Source organism: Dama dama, chromosome 1 (assembly GCF_033118175.1).
Source record: "Dama dama isolate Ldn47 chromosome 1, ASM3311817v1, whole genome shotgun sequence".
Classification (NCBI taxonomy): Eukaryota; Metazoa; Chordata; class Mammalia; order Artiodactyla; family Cervidae; genus Dama; species Dama dama.
Window position 1 is genome coordinate 30,463,178 of NC_083681.1, and position 21,150 is coordinate 30,484,327.

The 21,150-nt window shown below is 45.7% G+C and overlaps 1 protein-coding gene and 1 pseudogene across 5 annotated transcripts; both read left to right on the plus strand.

The window, feature by feature from the left end:
• The first annotated feature begins 1,092 nt into the window (after nucleotides 1–1,092).
• Nucleotides 1,093–10,773, plus strand: HINFP (histone H4 transcription factor). Of its 5 annotated transcripts, none has more exons than XM_061145875.1 (11): nucleotides 1,221–1,242; nucleotides 3,760–3,803; nucleotides 5,562–5,746; nucleotides 6,807–7,036; nucleotides 7,294–7,405; nucleotides 7,585–7,737; nucleotides 8,255–8,332; nucleotides 8,414–8,534; nucleotides 8,620–8,758; nucleotides 8,851–8,975; nucleotides 9,801–10,773. In XM_061145875.1, exons 3-11 carry the CDS (start codon nucleotides 5,572–5,574, stop codon nucleotides 10,216–10,218), a joined length of 1,551 nt encoding a protein of 516 aa, XP_061001858.1. In that variant the 5' UTR covers nucleotides 1,221–1,242; nucleotides 3,760–3,803; nucleotides 5,562–5,571; the 3' UTR covers nucleotides 10,219–10,773. The 5 variants fall into 5 exon arrangements, with proteins under 5 accessions (XP_061001824.1, XP_061001858.1, XP_061001833.1 ...); XM_061145860.1 differs by lacking the exon at nucleotides 1,221–1,242 and adding an exon at nucleotides 2,188–2,282; XM_061145869.1 differs by lacking the exon at nucleotides 1,221–1,242 and adding an exon at nucleotides 2,289–2,710.
• A 136-nt stretch (nucleotides 10,774–10,909) lies between these two features.
• Nucleotides 10,910–13,460, plus strand: LOC133058858 (large ribosomal subunit protein eL34-like; annotated as a pseudogene).
• The last annotated feature ends 7,690 nt before the right edge of the window (nucleotides 13,461–21,150 follow it).

A 21,150-nucleotide genomic window follows, 5' to 3' on the forward strand; every position in this document is an offset into this window, starting at 1 on the left:
TTCAAAAATAGACTTTTAAAAAATGAACGCAGAAGAAACACAAAACATAATTCAGCTTATCCGTTTTCTACTTTCAAGAGAGACCCAGAGTTTTTGGTGAGTATGAGTTATGCTTCAGGGTTTTGTGGCAGCTTTTAAAGAACAAATCTCAGGATGTGTCTTGAATTATCCAGCCAAAATTGTGGCCTGTTTTCAAGAGAAGCAGATTGAGATGGAAGTAAACTACGCTAGACAGCAAAGCACTGTCTCAAATTTTGGAAACGTGTGCATTTCAGAGATATCCTGAAATTTTTTCTCTGTAAAAATTGTTTGAGTCTACACAGCTCCATGAATGAATTTTTCTTTAGGAATTGCTAAATTAAAGCTAAGAGCCATCTATGGTGGTTTAATTATGAATTAAAATATGGTTGGCAATTTGTGAAGTATTACTAAAGCTATGTGCTTTTGAATGGATAAAGTTGATAAAACATTTTTGTTACTCGAATTATATTTTTAAACCCTTATTTTAAAATAGGGACAAAATTTAATCACTGTTGGTAAAAAATTTCATGCACAAATTTCTGATTTTCTTGTGACTGCTATTTTTTATAGCATCTTTAAGTTCATTTTATTTACATTGAGCATTTAATGGGTTTTATGATTTTGTAAACTATAGAGACTTATATTTAGGCTAGAAAATGTAGTATCAGTCCTAACGAACTTTACTAAGGTACATAATTTTTAAACAAGTATGTCTTGGATGCTTACTGAGTTTCAGTTACTAGGCTAAGCAATGGGGTTATAGAAACACACACACACACACACACACACACTCTCTCCCTGTCCTCCCTCACTGAACTGAGTGAGTCAGTGCAGAATGCAGACAAGTTAAATAGGCAAATAGAATACAATGTGTGCTCAGTCATGTCTGACTCTGTGGCCCCATGAACTGTAGCTTGCCTGGCTCCTCTGTCCAGGGAATTTTTCCAGGCAAGAATAGTGGAGTGTGTTGCCACTTCCTCCTCCAGGGGATCTTCCCCATCCAGGGATCCAACCCTCCTCTCTTGCCTCTCCTGCATTGGCAGGAGGATTCTTTACCAGTAGCGCCACCTGGAAAGTGTGATAGAGCTGTAATAGGGAAACACAGAAAAGGGATGTACAGGAAGATTTCCAGGGGGAAAAAAGCATCTTCTTTGAGACCAGACGAATGAGTAGGAATCAGTTCCAATCAGTTTCAGAAGATTGTTCCAGGCAGAGGAAACAGTAAGTACAAGGCAGCAGAGGAAAGGTGGCTGGGTGTGGTGGGGAAGCTGAAAGAAATGCGGGGCTGGGGAGCAGAGAGTGAGGTCGAAAAGCACTGAAGATACGATGGAGAGAAGTATGCAGGACCCAGATGCTGAAGGGTCCAGAGAGCCTCAGTATGGTTTGGGGCTTTGAGCGTTTAAAGCAGCGTGGTGGTTTGATCAGATTTGCTCTCTGCAAAGATCACTTTGAGAGCTCCGTCGAGAATGATTTGGAGGGAAGCAGGAGTGCCCTCAGGGAACCAGTTGGGTCAGCGTAGACATCCGGGATGGACGTCGCTAATGGTCGAGAAATGGGACTGCGAAGCTCAAGAAAGGGGGGGAACTTGAGAGATCCTGTGTTAAGGGGGTAGAATTTATAGGAGTTGGCAATGGAATGGATGTGACGTGTGAGGGAGGAATCAGACATGACTGCCAGGTTTCAGGAGTCGTTCACTGAGACTGGTAACAAAGGAGGCAGAGTTGTGGGAGGAAGAGAAGATGGCATAAGGAATACTGATATTTAAAAAACAGGAAGATTAAGAAGGTGAAGGACCCCCAGTTTGGGCCGAGCGGGGTTCGTTGTTCTGGGCACCCAGCCTCCTCCGCCTTTTCCTCCGCCTCTTCCTCTGTCTCAACGCCCACGCGGCCAGCTGGAGCTGTAACCAACAAGAGGAGGGAGACCCCTCTCTGCTCACAGCCTGAGCTCTGCGCATGCCCAGTGGGTGCCGTGCTCCGAGCCTGCGCAGTCGGGGAAATTCGGACCCTAGGGATGCCCGCCTGCACTTCGCCTGCAGACCTGCGGCGTCCACAGCGCTACCTTCCCGCGCGGCCAGCTGCCGCTCACTCCCGCCCCTTCCGTGTTTTGGTCGCGCACGGGTTCCGTCAGTCGCAGAGGCGATTGGCTGTTAGAGGGATTCGAGGGCGACGATTGGCTATCATTGGCCGTCACTCAAGCGCCCTCCCGGAGATGGTGCGAGGTGGGAGGGGAGCTGGAGAGACCCGGGAGCTGACTGACGGGAGGTAAGCAGGGGATGCCGGGCGGCATCGGCTTGTGCTTTGGGCCGGCTGCTGAAGCCAGGCACTTTTCCGGTCGCTTCGGCGAGGCGCTCTCTTGCTGCTCGGCCACGCTGTTCTGCCTGGCGTCTGCAGCGACCCCAGCCCACAACCCCGACTTGGTTTCCAGTCTGGGGCTTCGTTGCAGCTGAAGCACGATCGTCGCCACGCCTTAGGGGGAAGCCAGCGGGGCTGAGGGGGAGGCTTCCCCAACCGAATGGCCTCCTTCCTTGTCTCCGAATTCTACCTGTGCTCCAGGGGCCCGGTCCCCACCGCTAAGGGCAACCTTTCCTGCTTCGCCTGCCGCCGCGGTTTCTCCCTGTCCAGCTCCCCTCACCGGGCCCTTTGTTTTGGTCGTTGTTTAAACACGTCAGAATCATCTCGTCAGCCAAATTGTGAGTCCTTAGAAGGTTCCGTACCTTGGTCCCTCTTTTCTTTAATACCATTCAGGGTTCATTCTCGGTGCATTGCGTTGCAATTTATACTCAAGTATTTGCTCGTTGCTTCTTACTATGATTCCCTATGAAAGGAAGGGTTAGGAATACTTCGGGTTTTCCTTTTGTTGATCTTTTTGTACCATTCGTGCTTGGATCATCTAATTCTTAGAAGCAAGGATACGAAGAGCCAACACTTGTTGAGTTAGGCTAAGCATTTTAGTATCCATTATGTGTTTTAATCCAGAAATCATTTCAGTGAAACAGGCATGATTATTCTCGTGCTAATAATACATGGGAAACCCGGGTTTAAGTAACTTGCCTAAGATCACAGGGCTAGTAAATGTTTGGAGCTTTCTAATCATATCAGTCAGAATCCCTCATCCACTGCTGTGATATTAATATCCTGTTTTACCTTTAAGGAAACAGGTTCAGAGAAGCTAGGTGATTTGTCCAAAAGTAAAATAATGTTATAAATTTACTTGAACATTAAAAGAGCTCATAGTAGGTGTGTGCTGACTCTGCAGTTAGAACTGAAGAGAACACAGACCAGGCTTTCTAGGAGCTCACAGCTTATTGGAGGAAACTTACAAAATAGCTACTGGATAAAGCATGCTTTGGGTATTGTGTATGACGTCTTTGGTGAGGAGAGAATCAAACATAAAAAGGTAAGACAGGCAGATGGAGGAGGAGAATGGAGCCATGCTCCCTGGCTTTGAATTCTGTCTCCATCACTTCCTAGCTTTGTGATCTTGGGTAAGTTACTTAACCTATCTGGGCCATTTCCTCATCTGTAAAGTGGGATAATCAGGCTGCTTACTTCAATAGGATTGTTGTACTAATGAGTTTTTATAAATATAAGACACTTAGAACAGTGGTTGGCATATGCTTCTGTGCATGCTTAGTCATGTCTGACTCTGCGACCCCATGGACTGTAGCTCTCCAGGCTCCTCTGTCCATGGAATTTTCCAGGCAAGAATACTGGAGTGAATTGCCATTTCCTTTTCCAGGGGATCTTCCCAACGCGGAGATCAAACCTGCATCTCCTGCACTGGTAGGTGGATTTTGTACCCCTGAGCCACCAGAGAAGCCCTAGGTTTTTATACCTTCTGTGCTGCTATGTGCTGTGCTTACTTGCTTAGTCATGTTCAATTCTTTGAGACCCCGTGGACTGTAACCTACCAGGCTCCTCTGTCTGTGGAATTTTCCAGGCAAGAATACTGGAATAGGTTGCCATTTCCTTAAGGCTTCTTTAAAAAGGGGTTTCTGGTACTTCCCTCGTTGTCCAGTGGTTAAGACTCCATGCTTCCAAGGCAGGGGTTGCCGATTTGGTCCCTGGTCAGAGAACTAAGATCCCACATGCCATGAGGTGTGGACAAAAAGGGGGGAGGGGTTCCTTTGGTAACCAGTTAGATATAGTAGGTTCTTATACTTGTAAGTATGAAAGATTTTATGCATTTTGTATTTTCTGGGGTCTTTCCCTTTTATTATGTAATAAAGTTCTTTTTCAGAGTTCCCACCTCTTTCTGGAAGGCCAGAGGGAGCAATACCCCACTCCCTTCCTGGGTACCACAGTGAGAGTTGGTGAGAATCCTCAAGGAGGTGATGCTCAGGGGACAGAGTCAGGGCCTCTTAGTGTCTTTTCTTCCCCCAGAGATTTTTGTTTGCAGTGTCACCTGTCATTCTGTGTTTTGTTTTAATGAAGGAAACTATCCTTTTATTGTTCCTCAGACTCTGTTTCTGGAGGCCCCATCACAACTGGGCTTCTGAGTTAAAGGGCAGATTTCTAGGCCTAACCCCAGCCTTCCCAAATCTGAATCTCTAGGGCAGGAGCTGGAAATCTCTGCATTTGTGTGCATATTAAAGGTTGAGAACCTTTTGTTTTTTATTCAGCTTTCTTCAACAAATGTTTATCACCCGCCTAAGTGTGCCTAACACTGTGTACACCCAGTATAAACTGGACAGACAACTGCTTCTTATGTGAAATAGAATTGACATTTTTGTTCAGAGGATATTAAGGCAGTGGCAAAGTAAAGCACCAGATAGGTTAGGCAAAAGGAGTATGCGTGGCATTTCATAAGTCTGATGGAGTACTTACAATGTGATCCAGTGAGAAATAAGGAGCTCATCTGTGTGCATAGGAAAAATGTGGACTTTGGAGTCAGCCTGACCTGACCCTACCACTGGTGTGTGATCTTGAGCAAAGCAGTTAACCTCTCCAGGCCTTATGCCCTTATCTACGAATGAAATTAAAAACAGTACTTCCCTCATAGGATGGTGTTGGTAATTAGATGACACAATGTGCTTAGTAGGTGCTTGGTGTATAGCAGATTAAAAGCAGAAGGGTTTGTTATCCCCATTCTGAAGATAAGGGTGTTCAGGAATAGAAGGGTTAAGCTTACTTGGCCAAGGTCACACAACTAAGTAGGTGGTGGACAGAGTCGTCTGAGTCTGAGCTCTGGGTCATTTTTCAAAGCCATCTTTTTGAACCTGAGCATTGTTCTGCCTCCTGTAGGAGTAATTCCTTCTTGATGGGTTGCCCTGAAGCACCTTGAAAAAGTGTCTGTTAAAGTTCTTAGCTCAGAACCTGGCACACGCTCAATAATGTCAGTTTGTATTCTCCATTCCCAAGAACACCAGACGGCTTCCAGGGGTTTGAAGAACTGCTACTCTGTCCTTACTGAGAAAGCACAGCATTTCTCACGGGTCACTGAAAAATATCTCTTGGCTCTAGGCTGGCTGGCTGTCCCGTGTTAACCCCCAGCAGCACTTGGGTGGAATCCTTACAGGTGTCGATTTCTTCCTCCTCTAGGGTGAAGGCCATGCCGCCTCCTGGGAAAGTTCCCCGAAAGGAGAACCTGGGGCTGCAGTGTGAGTGGGGGTCCTGTTCCTTTGTGTGCTCAGCCATGGAGGAGTTCTGCCAGCACGTCACTCAGCATCTGCAGCAGCACCTGCAGGGCTCCGGGGAGGAAGAAGAGGAAGAGGATGACCTGCTTGGTAAGGAAGCAGGACACAGGAAGGGGAAAGAGCTCAAGGGATGGTGGAAAATCTTCCTCTCTTTGCCACAGATCATATTGTACAAGCTGTTGGCAGTCTGCTTTTTTCACTCTCTGGCAGTGTTTTTATTTATTTATTTTTTACTGTGACCACTAGTTAGAAATGCATTTTGTGTCACAACCCTGTATACAGAAGTTAAGAAATACTAAAAACAATCCTTGCCTTGATTAAATTATTTCTGAATTGTTCTATTTTATTCTCTTTAATTAAAAAGAAATTGTGATTCGCAATCCCCTAAATTGATTTCACTACCCACTAATGGGTCACAACACAGTTTGAAAAAAACTTTTCTATAGAAGTCTCTACAGATAGAGACTGCTCTCCTTCCCCACCTCAAATTCCGTTTGAATCTAGTGACTATAACTAATAGCTTCAAAAGTCGAGTAATATTTATACAGAAGGGAAATTAGATGATTATTATATTTTTAAAAGTACCTACTTTTCAAAACAAGTAAACCTCTATAGAGCATTGAAAATTTGGTGCTTAGAGAGATAGGAAGTAGACTGGGATAGCTGATAGGCCTTCCTAGAGAAGGCTGATCTTGGGCAGAATATGGGGGAAAGGAAAAACCTATGGTTTGACAGGAAGGAGTGGGAGGCATCCCAGGTTCCTCAGGGAAGAGCAGAAACTCCAAGCCACAGTAGCAAATGCCAGCCACACCTGCTGTGTCTGAGTCAGTGGCACTGGGCTGTGCACACACTGTCTTCCTGCTGGACCACGCTTCCTCTCCACCTGGTTGCAGTTTTCTATTTATGCATGTGATTATCTTGATGTGTTTTTCTTCCTGACTGAAAGCTGTGCAAGGGCAAGGACTGGGACTCTTTTTGTACTCGTTGTTCTATTCCCAGTTCCTGGCACACAATTGGTAGTCACTAAATGCTAGCATTTGCTAAATGAACTCCTGGTATACCAGGTCACCCCAGCCTGGTCCCTTGCTGCTAAGTGGAAGGAGTGCTTTGGAAAGTTATCAGTCACTTCCTTCTAAACTCCTTTTTGCAGAGGAAGAATTCTCCTGCTTGTGGCGGGAGTGTGGCTTCTGTTCTCCGGACAATTCTGCTGATCTCATCCGCCATGTCTACTTCCACTGCTACCACACCAAGCTGAAACAGTGGGGACTGCAGGCCCTGCAGAGCCAGGCTGACCTCAGCCCCTGCATCCTGGACTTCCAGAGCCGCAACCTCATCCCTGACATTCCCGACCACTTCCTGTGTCTGTGGGAGCACTGTGAGGTCAGCAGACAGCCAGGAGTAGGGATGGAGAGGGGTTGGGGATCGCAACTCAAGACTTCTTAATCCTTTCTGGGGTATGCTATATTCTTGAAGTTTCTGCTAATAGCCTTTCTTCATTTCTGGGTAGCCCCTTGCTCAAACTTCCCTATCCCCACCAATTAATTTGGGAGAGAACCAAGAAGCCCCCCTCAGGACACCTGGGAGTAGGAGTCCCTCCACCCATCCTCAGTCCTTACCCCAAGTTGCTTGTGGCACAGAACTCCTTTGACAATCCCGAGTGGTTCTACCGGCACGTGGAAGCGCACAGCCTGTGTTGTGAATACCAAGTAGTCGGCAAGGACAACAATGTGGTGCTCTGTGGCTGGAAAGGTAGGGCCACTCCTTAATTTCTGGCTTCTAAAGAAACTTTGGGATTGCTACGGGACCAGGGCAGCTAGGGATAGGACCAGTCCTGCAGGGCAGGGTTGGCTGCTGACTGAAGAGACTTGGGGGTACCAGACCCTATTCTGGGGGTTTGTGGCTGGACCTGACCGGGCCTTCCTTCCCAGGCTGTACCTGCACCTTCAAGGACCGCTTTAAGCTTCGAGAGCACCTCCGCAGCCATACCCAGGAGAAGGTGGTGGCCTGTCCCACCTGTGGGGGCATGTTCGCCAACAACACCAAGTTCTTAGATCATATCCGTCGCCAGTCCTCGTTGGATCGTAAGCGATTGAAAAAGAAGGGGCATAGGTGCAGGCTGTCCTACTAGGGGTGGTGGCTGGCACATTCTCAGGAGAAGGGGCCCCTGAAGGTATCTGCAGCTTAGCCATATCTATCTTGAGGGCTCAGTCACCGGCACAGTCTCTGCTGATGGGGACTCGTTAGACGTTGTTCACTCCATGCTTACTGTGTGCCACGGCTCTTATCTCAGGAATCCTCGCAGCAGCCCTGTGAGGTACGCTGCTTATCCCCCGTTTTTGCAGATGAGAAAACTGAGGCTCAGGTTAAATCACTTACCTGAGATCATGCTGCTAATAAGTGGGCAAGTCAGAATTCTAATTCGGGTTCTCCACTCCAAGTCCCATGCTCTTTCCATGATACTAGGTCCACCCATAGTTCCCCAAGCTCCCCTCTTCTTAGGTGGTTTCCCTCTGCCTGGGGGGGTTCCCCTCTCCCAGCATGCTCTCCTCCTCTCTGCCACCCCCGTGCCCCACCTGTCTTCTGCCTGACCCACTGCAGAGCAGCACTTCCAGTGCTCTCACTGTTCCAAGAGATTTGCCACAGAGCGGCTTTTGCGGGACCACATGCGTAACCATGGTGAGTAGCCACCATCCCTTCCTCCTGGCCTGCCCTGCAAGCTTCTGCCAGCTTCCCAGTCACAGCCTCTTTGCTCCTCAGTGAACCACTACAAGTGCCCTCTGTGTGACATGACCTGCCCACTGCCATCCTCCCTCCGAAACCACATGCGCTTTCGCCACAGCGAGGCCCGTCCCTTTAAATGTGACTGTTGCGACTACAGGTAAGAGGAAATAGGATGGGAAATCACAAAACTTGGGTTCCAGGATCCCGCATCCTTTCTGATCCCTCCTGACCTTTCTTGGCAGCTGCAAGAATCTGATCGACCTCCGGAAGCACCTAGATACCCATAGCAAGGAGCCAGCCTACAGCTGTGATTTTGAGAACTGCACCTTCAGTGCCCGGTCGCTCTACTCTATCAAGTCGCATTACCGAAAAGTGCATGAAGTGAGTGGGGCTGATGGTAGGGAGGGGCCGGCAGAAGTGTGGGGGGTGCCTGGGGAGGGGGGAAGCTGGCCTCACTCTCCCCTCCCCACCAGGGAGACTCTGAGCCAAGGTACAGATGCCACGTGTGTGACAAATGCTTCACAAGGGGCAACAACCTCACTGTGCACCTTCGCAAGAAGCACCAGTTCAAGTGGCCCTCAGGGCACCCCCGCTTTCGGTATGTCTCCCAACCTCCCCCCACCAAGATTTCTGCAGTTTTTCTTCATACTTTTCAGCAATTTAAAAACCTTGAATTTGATGGTGCTCTGATGTCCACTCTCTCCATTTAGGCTCAAGCAACCTCCAAAATATTGGTGGGACAAAGAGTGTTTATCTAATTTTTGAATCCAGGGAACAATACCAAACCTAATAAATGATCCCAAAAGCCCTGCAGCCAGAACCAGAGCCCAGAGTGTGAACCCAAGGGTCCTAATCAGTAGCTTCATGGCCTTCTCATAAACCCTTTGACAGCCCTGCTGTCCAACACAGACAGTTCCTCTCTCTTCCCTCCGCTCCCTTTCCTATTTTTTAAAAAAAATATTTATTTTTTGACTGCATCGGGTCTTAGTTGCAGCACACATGATCTTCATTGCAGCCCTACTGTGAAGGCTTCTAGAGAGAAGTGCAGGCTTCTCTCTAATTGCGGCCTATGAGTTCTCTAGTTGAGGCACATGGGCTTAGTTGCCCTGTGGCATATGGGATCTTGGTTCCCCCACCAGGGATTGAAGCCCCATCCCCTGCATTGGAAGGTATGTTTTTAAACACTGGACCACCAGGGAAGTCCCTCCCTTTCCTTTCTGAGTAATGAGCCTTCTTGCCTTTTCTTCTAAATATTATACAATAAAGACTTTTTTTTTTGTCTTTAACACCCATCACTTAGAATCCCAGGGCTTCTTCCTTCCCTCCTGTTGTCCCTTGCCTCGCCAGTCTCCAGACTGTCTGCTCCCCATCCACGCCGTGCCCTCCGCCCCTGCTTGCTATACCCTCCATGCTCCTCCACCAGGTACAAGGAGCATGAGGATGGCTACATGCGGCTGCAGCTGGTTCGCTATGAGAGTGTAGAGCTGACCCAGCAACTGCTGCGGCAGCCACAAGAGGGATCGGGCCTGGGAGCATCTCTGAATGAGAGTAGCCTGCAGGACATCATTCTGGAAACAGTGCCCGGAGAGCCAGGACCCCAGGAGGAAGCCGAAGAGGAAGGTGGGGGCAGTGAGGGCACAGCCCTCCCGGCCTCTCAGGACACGTCCAGCCCTATCATCCACGTGGTAAACCAGACCAATGCCCAGGGCGAGCGGGAGGTCGTCTATTATGTGCTGTTCGAAGCCCCGGGAGAGCCCCCACCCGCCTCTGAGCCCCCCGTCGGGGGCGTTATAGGAGAGCTTCAGGGAGCTGCTGAGGAGCCAGAAGTCCAGATGGTGTGAAGGCTGCAGGCCCCGACCGTTGCTACCTCCAGGCCCTGGAGTCTGAGCCGGGCTGGTGGCAGCGCCCCTAGTGGGCAGCCCTTGTCAGTGGATGCCTTTAGGAGTGATGCTGAGAGCAGCATGGTCCACTCTGGAGCTGGCTTGCATCACTCGGCAGGCTGAAGGACATCCTTTTTCTGTCAGTCCACATTCTTTGGTGATCCTGAAGAGTTTTGATTCTTTGAGGGGGGGGGGCACCCTGGTTGTGTGTGTGTTCCTGTAGAGGGGGCTAGTGTCAGGCTTAAAACCCTAATCCCCTAGACATGCTAAAACAGGGATGAAAATCCATAGTCAACTCACATCCATTCCTATCTGTAGGGGTCCTTGGGCCCAGGGATGCCAAGTAACTGATCCCTCCAAGGGCCCTTTCCTCAAAACCAGCCAAGGCATTTCCCTCTGAATGGTTCCTCTTATAGCCCCAAGGACTTTCATGGTTATCCTCAGGGATGGGATTGGAGGCACTGAGTTTGTGCATAACAGTTGTTTTTGGTAATAAAAGAAACATGTGGGCCGTTACTCATTTCTTCTTCCTTATGTTTGGTGGTATTAACTAGGTAATGAGATACCGCTGCCCAGAAGTGGAGCAGAATAATTAGGCTTGTTTACCTTTTAGTGACTGGGGTTTGTTTTGTTTTTAACTGTCCTCTTGTTCCCTGCCTCCCTGCCTCCCTCCCCCTCACCCCACCTTTGGTGGGTGGGAAACTTCTCCATTTCCTCTCGGAACATCTACCACCTCCATAGAGGTCCCAGGCATAGGCCAACAGTGGGCAGTAGAACACTCTGGAATGGACAAGTGGAGCTCACCAGGGAGACGGAGCACCTGACCACAACCATACTCGGTGCTGGTTAGAGCCCAGTGCTTCTGGGGTAGGGGTTCTACAGAGGCAGCTCTGGGGGTGGGGTGGGGGTGGATGTGAAAGGCCCTAGGGAAGAACAGGTACTTGGAGTCCCAGAACCAAGTTAGAAAGGTATGTGTCTGAAGGTGTGTTTTCCTGAAGAAAAGGGTCTGTTTCTTCAGTAGATTCTGAAAGGGAAGCCTTCAAAATAGGAACCGTTTTTTTAGGCCTGTCTAGTCAGATCTTAGCACTCTGTATCACTCTTAGAGTCTCTGCCACTCTCAAGAGATCAAGGAGCTCTTCCGGGCATGGCATCTAGAGGCATTCAGGATGGTGCAGCATCTGACGTACCGTCATAGGCTGTCCTACAATACAACCTCTAACAAAACCAGGCTGTCCCGAACCCCTGGTAATAGAATTGTTTATGTTTGTACCAAGAAGGTTGGGAAAGCACCAGAATCCGTATGTGGTGTGTGCCCAGGCTGACTTAGAGGCGTTCGTGCTATGAGACTAAAGTTCTCATGAGGTTGTCTAAAACGAAGAAACACATCAGCCAGGCCTGTGGTGGTTCCATGTGTGCTAAATGTGTCCGGGACAGGATCAAGCGCGCTTTCCTCATTGAAGAGCAGAAGATCGTTGTGAAAGTATTGAAAGCACAAGCACGGAGTCAGAAAGCTAAATAAAAAATGAACCATTTTTGAGTAAAAAAAAAAAAAAAAAAAGAGATCAAGGAAATACTCTCAGGGGTCTTAGATGGGCAGGAAGCTATCCCCCCTCCCTTCAAAAATTAAATGTAATTCTTACTACAAAAACCTACTTTTTTGTGTGCCTGTTGGTGAAAGAATTCAGAAAGAAAAGTCAGTTAATTCCATCAGCCATTTACTGAGTTCTTCCTATAGTTCAGGCACTGTGACGGGTGCTAAGGATACAAAGATGGATAAACACAGGCAGGACCTGCCCTGGAGTGACTTGGAGTCCAGAGGTGAGGAAAGACCTAAATGAGTGGCCGGTCAGGGTTCACTGAGGAGACTCAAAGAAGGAGCTGACAGTATTACTTGGGCAAGAGCTCAGGAAGGGCTTCGGCAAAGAAACGAATAAAGCTACCATCTACAAAGGGGTGGCAGGTTATTCCAGGCAGAAGAGACTAGGTCTGGAATTTAAAGAGGGACTTTATGGTCTTAAGCACTGAGGGCCATAGGTCGTAGAGAGAGAAGACTGGGAAAGAATGCAAAGCCACCCAGAAGGACTGCATCAAGATTTAGAATGGTGATTCTGGCCATGATGGGGAATGAGAGAGCAGGCCGACAAGTTAAGGGGTTGCTGCAGGAATTCAGGCAGACATCTTGAGGGCTTTAAGGTCAAGTCAGTGTAGCTGTTCCCTTGCCTTTGCAAGAGCCACTTCAAGAAACACCAATGTGTTCACCATATACAAAAATAAACTCAAAATGGGTTAAAGACCTAAATGTAAGACCAGAAACTATAAAACTACAGGAAAACAGGCAGAACACTCTGACATAAATTGTAACAATGTATTTTTGGATCTGTCTCCTAAAGTATAGGAAACAAAAATAAACAAAGGGGACCCAATTTTTAAAAGCTTCTGCATAGAAAAGGAAACTAAACAAAATAAAAAGACAACCTACAGAGGGAGAGAAAATATTTGCAAATGATATTCAAAGAGTATCCAAAATATATGAAGCAACTCCTGCAACTCAACATCAAAAGGAAAAAATTAGAAATTGGGCAGAACTGAATAGATATTTTTCCAAAGAGGACATGCAGATAACTGTTGGGGAAATTAAAATGGAGGAAGTCTTGTTCAGGTTTCAAAGACAAGAAAGCAGAGCAGGCCTCTGACCTTGCTTATGACCTGCCTTGACACTGCCTTGACTACATGCCTGCTTGTGAATGTACTAATTGGTACCAGTAAGGTGCATGACACTATAAATAAGATAGAGATTGAGTCTTGAAATTGAGTCCTGAGAATCTGGCCAATTCCTCAGGACCTAAAAAATTTCATCATTCACAAGATAAATAGCTTTGTAGAAAGGTCAAAAAACTAGAGCTGCATTTTTGCTTGTAAACATGATGATGCCAGTTTGAAGCTTGGGATTACAACAGGGAGTCCCCAAAACTGCAATTTGAAGTCTTGCCCGTGAGTGGATGCACTACCTGGGACCTTTTCTCAGTTGGGACTCCAGACTGCTGTTACATAGGACATCCCAGTGCTGTTTGAATCTGGATATTAGTCAGTCCAGTTCAGTGATGTATGTGCTGTTACTCCCCTCTACTGTTTCTATTTCTCTTTTCTTTTAATGATTGTATGTTGAAAGTAAGTTAGATACTTCTCTGTTAAATATTAAAATTGTTTATTTGTGTATAATGAGTGGTTTCTTTTGTTAAGGAATCCTTCGAACCTGAAGTGAAACTTAAAACTTTCAGCAAAACAATAACCAATAGGCATATGAAAAGATGCTCAACATTGCTAATCACCAGAGAAATGCAAATCAAAACTACAATGAGATATCATCTCACACCTATCAGAAAGGCTATAATCAAAAAAGAACACAAATAACATGTTGGTGAGGATGTGGAGAAACAGTTCACTGTTGGTGGGAATGTAAATCAGTGCAGCCACTGTGGAAAGCAGTATGGAGGTTTCTCAAAAAACTAAAAGTAGACCCACCATACCATCCAGCAATTCTACCTGAATGTGTATCTGGAAAAAAAACAAAAACACGAATTCAAAAAAAATACATGCACCCTAATGTTCATAGCAGCACTATTTCCCATTGCCAATATATGGAAACAACCTAAATGTCCATCAATAGATGAATGAATAAAAATGATGTAGCATGTATGTAAATATATACATATATATATATACAGGAATACTACTCAGTCATAAGAATGAAATTTTGCCATTTGCAACAATATGGATAGACGAAGGATATTGTACCAAGTGAAGTAAATCAGATAAAGATAAATACTATATGATATCACTTATTTGTAGAATCTTAAAAAAGTAACAAGCTAATGAAGCAGGTTCACAGATACAGAGAATAAATGAGTGATTACTAGTCAGGAGAGGAAAGTGGGAAGGGACAAGATAGGAGTAGGGGATTAAGAAGAGACTTCCCTGGAGGTCTAGTGGTTAAGAATCTGCCTTCCAATGGAGGGGATGTGGATTTGATCCCTGGTCTGAGAACTAGGATCTCATATGCTACAGAGCAACTAAGTCCGCATGTGGCAACTACAGAGCCTGCCAGCTACAATGAAAGATCATGCATGCTGCAAGGAAGATCCCATCTGCCTCAATTAAGACTGGACACAGCCAAAAACAAATACAAATATTTTAAGAAATACAAACTATAATATATGAAATAAGCCATGAGTGGAAATTCTCTGGTGGTCCTGTGGTTAGGATTCTGTGCTTCCACTGCTGAGGGCCTGGGTTCAATCACTGACCAGGGAACTAAGTTCCCACAAGTGGCATAGCCAAGGAAAAATAAGCTACAAGGATATACTGTACAACACAGGGAATATAGCCAATATTTTATAATAACTATAAATGGAGTATAACTTTTAAAATTGTGAATTACTATATTATATAGCTCTAACATATACTGCACATTGATTATAGTTCAATAAAAAAATAAATGACTTTATAAAGAAGGCATTGAAAAGGTAATTTTTAAAAATGGCAACGTAGAAGAGAGAGGAAAAGTGAGTGAAGACTCCATAAGCAAAACTACTGCATCTCCAGGCTCACTCCTCTAGGATCCTGTGTTAATTTGGTTACCCCACACCCTGTCCCTCCACTAAACAAGTATAATTCTAGTTCCCCCCTTAGGCCTTCAAAATAGTTGAAGCAACAGAAGTTCTTTGGGCTAAGTACCCTCAGTTTCTTCTAAACTTCCTTGTGTTGTGTGGTTTGGAATCCCCATTCCATCCCCACGTCCTCGGTGCCTATGGTTTTGGTAGTTATACCATGTTCTCAGTTTATTATGAAGCCACTGCCCTCTGAAATGTCTAAGCCTCTACATCTGTTGTTATTGCCCAAACCATGCTTTTTCACTTTGGATGTCTGCAGTGGTGATCTTGGGCCTAACAGCAGGCTCTCATGTTTATCCTTATTAAATTTTGACTTGTTAGACTCAATTGACAACTGTCTCAAAGTGGCAGGTTAACAGGGCCAAAGGCAAACCCCCAAAGGCAAGTCAGTTAGAGACCTTTCTCCTAATCAAGACCAGATGAAGACGGGGACTGGCTAAGACTCTGTGTTCCCAATGCAGGGGACTTGAGTTCCATTCCTGGTTAGGGTACTAGATCCCACATGCCTCAACTAAATGCTCAGATGCTGCAACTAAAAATCCCGTATGCTGCAATCAAAGATCCCAAGTGCCACAAGTAAGACCTGGCACAGCCAAATAAATAAATAATTAATTTTTTAAAATTATTAAAAAAAAGACCAGATGAAGACTAAAACCTCTGAGCCCTGATAAGAGTGTGGTGCCCCATGATGCCCCATTCTTGTGTATAATTCAGAATGAAAATATTAAACCAGGAAGCAAATATAAGGAAGAACAGTATGACTATGCTTTCACAAACATATATTTATAACCTATCAAATTCTGCCATCAATTTTTCTTTTTCATTTTTTTGGTGCCCATGTTTTGCTGGTGTTCTAAGCAATGGCATGGGCTGCCCCTTGAGTGGTTACTCCAGCATTTACTGATGCCATTCATTCCTCAGCTGAGCAGAGTTTTCAGGACCAGGACAGCACCCCAGGAAAACGGCCTTGCCTACCAGTCGTATGGATCACACCCACACCAAATCCCACTGCTCTGTCTGGACCATGGGGGCAGCAGAAGACATTTTGACCTGATACTGTATGATTCTAGCTCTCCAGGAAGAGGGGATCCAGGGCTCTGTGTTCCTGGGTTAGAACGCACTGAACTGGAGAGAGAGTATTGAGTCTAAGTAGTCAGATGCCTGTGGAAGGATATTAGAGGCTGGGGGTGGGTGAGAGCAGATCCCTGGAGGGAGGAGGCTGCCGATACTAATTTGATTAGAATTTCATCTAGAGTCAGATTGTGGTGCCTGAAGATTAAGGAGACACCTTCTTACTCTTCACAAAGGGGTGAAGGTAGGAAGAGAGGGCAGGTGGTCCAGGAAGGTAGAAGCTCTCTTTCTTTTCTCTTCTTTGGAGCAAGTCCATAACCTCAGACAAGACCACGGAAAAAGTGAGCCAGTAGAAAAGAGAAATATTCCTCCATAATGAGAAGAAGGAGGAATAGTCATGGGGAACAAAGTCATTTCTGTCAGATTATGATGTAGTGGATGGAAATTTTCAGTGAATGAATTAATGTGGGCAAGATCAGGAATGCTATGGTGCATTTGGAGAATGAGGAGCATACTCATTTCATGTACAGTGGCAGAGGAGCTTGAGGCTGAGAGGGAGGGTTCAAGGGGTTGTGAACACTTTTCCTAGCATGCTAAATAGCTGAATTTCTTGACTGGGAAAGGAGTATGGAGGACAAGTGGAGAGAGGGAGCTTGGAAAGGACTGGAGACACCCCTTCTTTAAAGTAGTGGGAAGGCAGAATGAGAGAGGACATGGGTTTAGTTTGTAGGAGGTATAAGGTGCGAGGGGCATTTCATGCCTGGAGGTCTCTGTTTTCTTGATAGAGTGGGGATTAATGTGACTGAGGGATAACCTGTTGGATTAATGTTCTTTATAAGAATTGTCAAGTTTTAGAAATACCATTAATAGATATAGGAGTGGGATAGATCACCTGACAAGTCAGCAAAGCTGAAATCCAAAAACAGGCAGAGGCAAGTTCAACACAACCAGACACCTTTTTGAAGAAGATATCATCACTCCTGGAGCAAAAGAAGAAGAAATTGATCTGGATTGATCCTCAACCATGATCTGCCAGCCTGGACATGAATTGTCTAGGGTCAAGAAGCAAGGTAGTTAGAGCAGCCAGAGATGCATTGTGACGTCAAAACTGGACATGGAGACCCTTGGAGACTAGTTAGAGTTAAATAAAGTGAACCTCTGAAGATTAGAGGGCAGGAGGGAAAGGTGGTCAGAACAAAGGGACATTTTTAAGGGTTTTTTTTAGAAAACTGAGGTACAGTTAGCTTACAATGTTGTGTTAATTTCTGCTGTATTGCAAAGTGATTCAGGTATACACATATGTACATATATATATGTATGTATATATATACATTCTTTTTCAGATTCTTTTCCATTATGGTTTATCACAAGCTATTGAATATTTTAATAGTTTCCTGTGTTATACAGTAGGACCTTATTGTTCACCCATTTTATATATAATAGTTTTCACCTGTTAATCCCACATTCCCACCCTATCCCACTCTATCCCTCCCTCAACCTCCCTTTCCTTTGGCAACCACAAGTCTGTTCTGTATTTCTTTGAGTCTGTTTCTGTTTTGTGGATAAGTTCATTTGTGTCATATATGTGTCCACATATATTTGTGTCCACATATAAGTGATATCAATTAATTGTAAACACCACTGCACTCGGACCAGATGAGGAGACAGTGGAAACCGTGTCAGACTTTATTTTTTGGGGCTCCAAAATCACTGCAGATGGTGACTGCAGCCATGAAATTAAAAGACGCTTACTCCTTAGAAGGAAAGTTATGACCAACCTAGACAGCATATTAAAAAGCAGAGACATTACTTTGCCAACAAAGGTCCGTCTGGTCAAGGCTATGGTTTTTCCAGTGGTCGTGTATGGATGTGAGAGTTGGACTGTGAAGAAAGCTGAGCGCCGAAAAATTGATGCTTTAGAACTGTGGTGTTGGAGAAGACTCTTGAGAGTCCCTTGGACTGCAAGGAGATCCAACCAGTCCATCCTGAAGGAGATAAGTCCTGGGTGTTCATTGGAAGGACTGATGCTGAAGCTGAAACTCCAATACTTTGGCCACCTCATGTGAAGGGTTGACTCATTGGAAAAGACCCTGATGCTGGGAGGGATTGGGGGCAGGAGGAGAAGGGGATGACAGAGGATGAGATGGCTGGATGGCATCACCGACTCGATGGGCATGAGTTTGAGTAAACTCTGGGAGTTGGTGATGGACAGGGAGGCCTGGTGTGCTGCGATTCATGGGGTCTCAAAGAGTCAGACACAACTGAGCAACTGAACTGAACTGAACTGAACTGATAAGTGATATCATATGGAATTTGTCTTTCTCTTTCTGACTCACGTCACTTAGTATGATAATCTCTAAGTCCATCCATGTTGCTGCAAATGGCTTTTTTTTTTTTTAATGACTAAGTAGCATTACATTGTATGTAGGTACCATATCTTCTTCATCCACTCATCTGTCAATGGACATTTAGGGTGTTTCCATGTCTTGACTATTGTGAATAGTGCTGCTATGAACATTGGGGTACAAATACCTTTTTGAATTATAATTTTCTCCAGATATATGCCCAGGAGTAGGATTGCAGGATGGTGTGGTAGCTCTATTTTTAGTTTTTTAAGGAACCTCCATACTATTTTCCATAGTGGCTGTACCAATTTACATTCCCACCAACACTTGAGGAGGGTTCCCTTTTCTCCACACCCTCTCCAGCATTTGTTATTTGTAGACTTTTAAAATCATGGCCATTTTGACTGGCATGAGGCGGTACCTCATAGTATCAATAGTTTTTATTTACATTTCTCTAATAATAAGCAATGTTGAGCATCTTTCTTGTGCCTATCAGCCTTCTGTATTTCTTCCTTGGAGAAATGTCTATTTGGTCTTCTTCCCATTTTTTGATTGGGTTGTGTGTGTATGTGTGTGTGAAAAGGGACATTTTTAAATGGAGCTATTAAGAATCCAGAGTATGTCCACAAGGAAGTAGGCTGCTGAGTGGAGACAGAGGTCATTGGAGTAGCGGAGACCAGTGGAAATAAAGCATTTTGAACACCTACTAGCTGTGGCCTTTCTTCTCACCCTCCAGTGAGTAATCCATGTTAGGAGCAGGAGAACAGGTCACAGAGAAAATCTGGGCAGACACCTGGTCTCAGGCTGGTTCCATGCAAAGAGTACAAAGGGCTGTGGTGGGAGTTCAGGTTCTAGGAAAAGAAAGATGGCAAGCTAAGACTGGGAGGCAGCGGTGTGTGGGTTCTCAAGGAAAGAGAGACAATGACTTGGGCAGAGAACCTTGGCATTCTGCACCTTTGAAGAACCCCTCATTTTCTTCTTATCAAGAGGAAATGGCAGTACATCACAGGTAAGAGATGGAGAGAGAAATATCACACTTTAAAAATATACTTCAATATTGCTTGATTTTGTTATATATGTTATGTCCTTATATTTTTAAACAAAGTTTTAAAAGTTGATTTCGCTTGGCTGCACTGGGTCTTTGTTGCTGTGTGTGGGCTTCTCATGGCAGTGGCTTGTCTTGTCGCAGAGCATAGACTCTAGGCAGGCGGGCTTCAGGAGCTGCGCACTCAGGCTCACAGTGGTGCTGTATGGGCTCTGAGGTGCTGGGGCGAGCGAGCATAGGCTGGGTAGCTGCGGCTGCGCGCCCCGGAGCATGCGGGCTTCAGGAGCTGCAGCACTCAGGCTCGATAGTTTTGGCTCTTGGGCTCAGTAGTTGTGCTGCATGAGCTTAGTTGTTCTGTGGTGTGTGGAATCTTCATGGACCAGGGATTGAACCCATATCCCCTGCATTGGCAGGCAGATTCTTTTCTACTGCACCACCAGGGAAGTCCTAACAATAAAGGTGGTTTTTTGTTTTTTTTGTTTTTTTTTTAAGGTAACATCAGGGACTCCTTGTAGATACCACTCCACTGCCTGGACTCAGGTGCCTAGACCCATCTTTACTACCTGCCTCCAACACCTCCCTCTTCAACCACCACTCTCTCCCATTTCCCCAAGTAGACAGCAGAGGGTCCTTCCATTGACAAATACACTTGATAATTATCCAAAGATAAGAGAGTGTCCTGGTGGACAAGAAACCTGGGGTGGTGGAAGCAAAACTGAGTCAGTTCCAAAGTCCTCAGTCCAATTTCTGCCCAGCTCCCATAGGATCCTGATACCCTTCCCTTTTCTGAATTGGTCCATAAATCTCCTTATCAACTGCTTCTCTCACAAATCCCTGCCCAGAGCACCCTGTGTCTGCTTGATTACTTCCTGGCACTAAGCTGAGATAGGAATTTTCTGCTTCTGCCTTGTTCCTCATAAGCCAGTTACCATCAACAGTTACCTATCTGGGTCTAGGGAACCTGTCCTGGATGGAGGCTGTCTTTGGTGGTGATGGGAGGGGAAGTTCTGGAATGGGAATTGGGGAGGATCCTAGAAACAGAAGAGGATCAATGACAGGGAACGGAGGAGGTCTATTTGAGGAAAGGAGGGAGGGTTCATTGAGGCATTGAGGAAAAGCCCAGGGTAGGAGATTGAAAGTTAATTTGGGGGTTGAGAAATCAAAGTGTACTCCCAGACTAGCAACGTCAGCATCACCTGGGGACTTATTAGATATGCAGATTCTCTGCCCCCACCCCAGATGTTGAATCAGAAACTCTGGGAGGGTCAGAGACCATGATCTGTGTTTTACGGACCCCTCCAGAGGATACTCACATGTGCTAAGCTTGAGAACCACCATTCTCGAGTTACAAGCCCTCTTCCAGGAGTTAGAGGTATGCATACTATGGAATCAAACTCTTGTCTGGGAAGGTATACGGAGGAAATTGGAGGTATCTTCCAGAATGGGAAGGGTCTACCCTAGTGGACCTCTAGAAGGGTGGAAAACTTTTGTATCCTAGAAGGGGAAAAAGCCTATTTAGGAGAGTAGAGATGTATCTGCTTCATAAAATGGGAAGGTGACACTACCAGGGACTGAGGAAGCTTGACATTGTAGATCAAGTCATGGTTTAGAATGAGTAGTCTTGGATTTGAATCCCTGGATCCACTACATGAGTTGTATGACCTCACACTAGTACTTAACATTTCTTAGCTTCAGTTTCCTTATCTGAAACATGAGAGGATAATAACTGGCCTTAGTGGTCCAGTGGCTAAGACTCCACGTT

Excerpts from the sequence above, each read along its gene's own strand:
- HINFP (XM_061145841.1), top strand. The coding sequence starts at position 1,187 with ATGAGTAGGAATCAGTTCCAATCAGTTTCAGAAGATTGTTCCAGGCAG. Across the intron at positions 1,243-5,561 it reads TGTTCCAGGCAGAGGAAACA|GGTGAAGGCCATGCCGCCTC; the intron begins GTAAGTACAAGG and ends TTCCTCCTCTAG. Across the intron at positions 7,406-7,584 it reads GGTGCTCTGTGGCTGGAAAG|GCTGTACCTGCACCTTCAAG; the intron begins GTAGGGCCACTC and ends CTTCCTTCCCAG.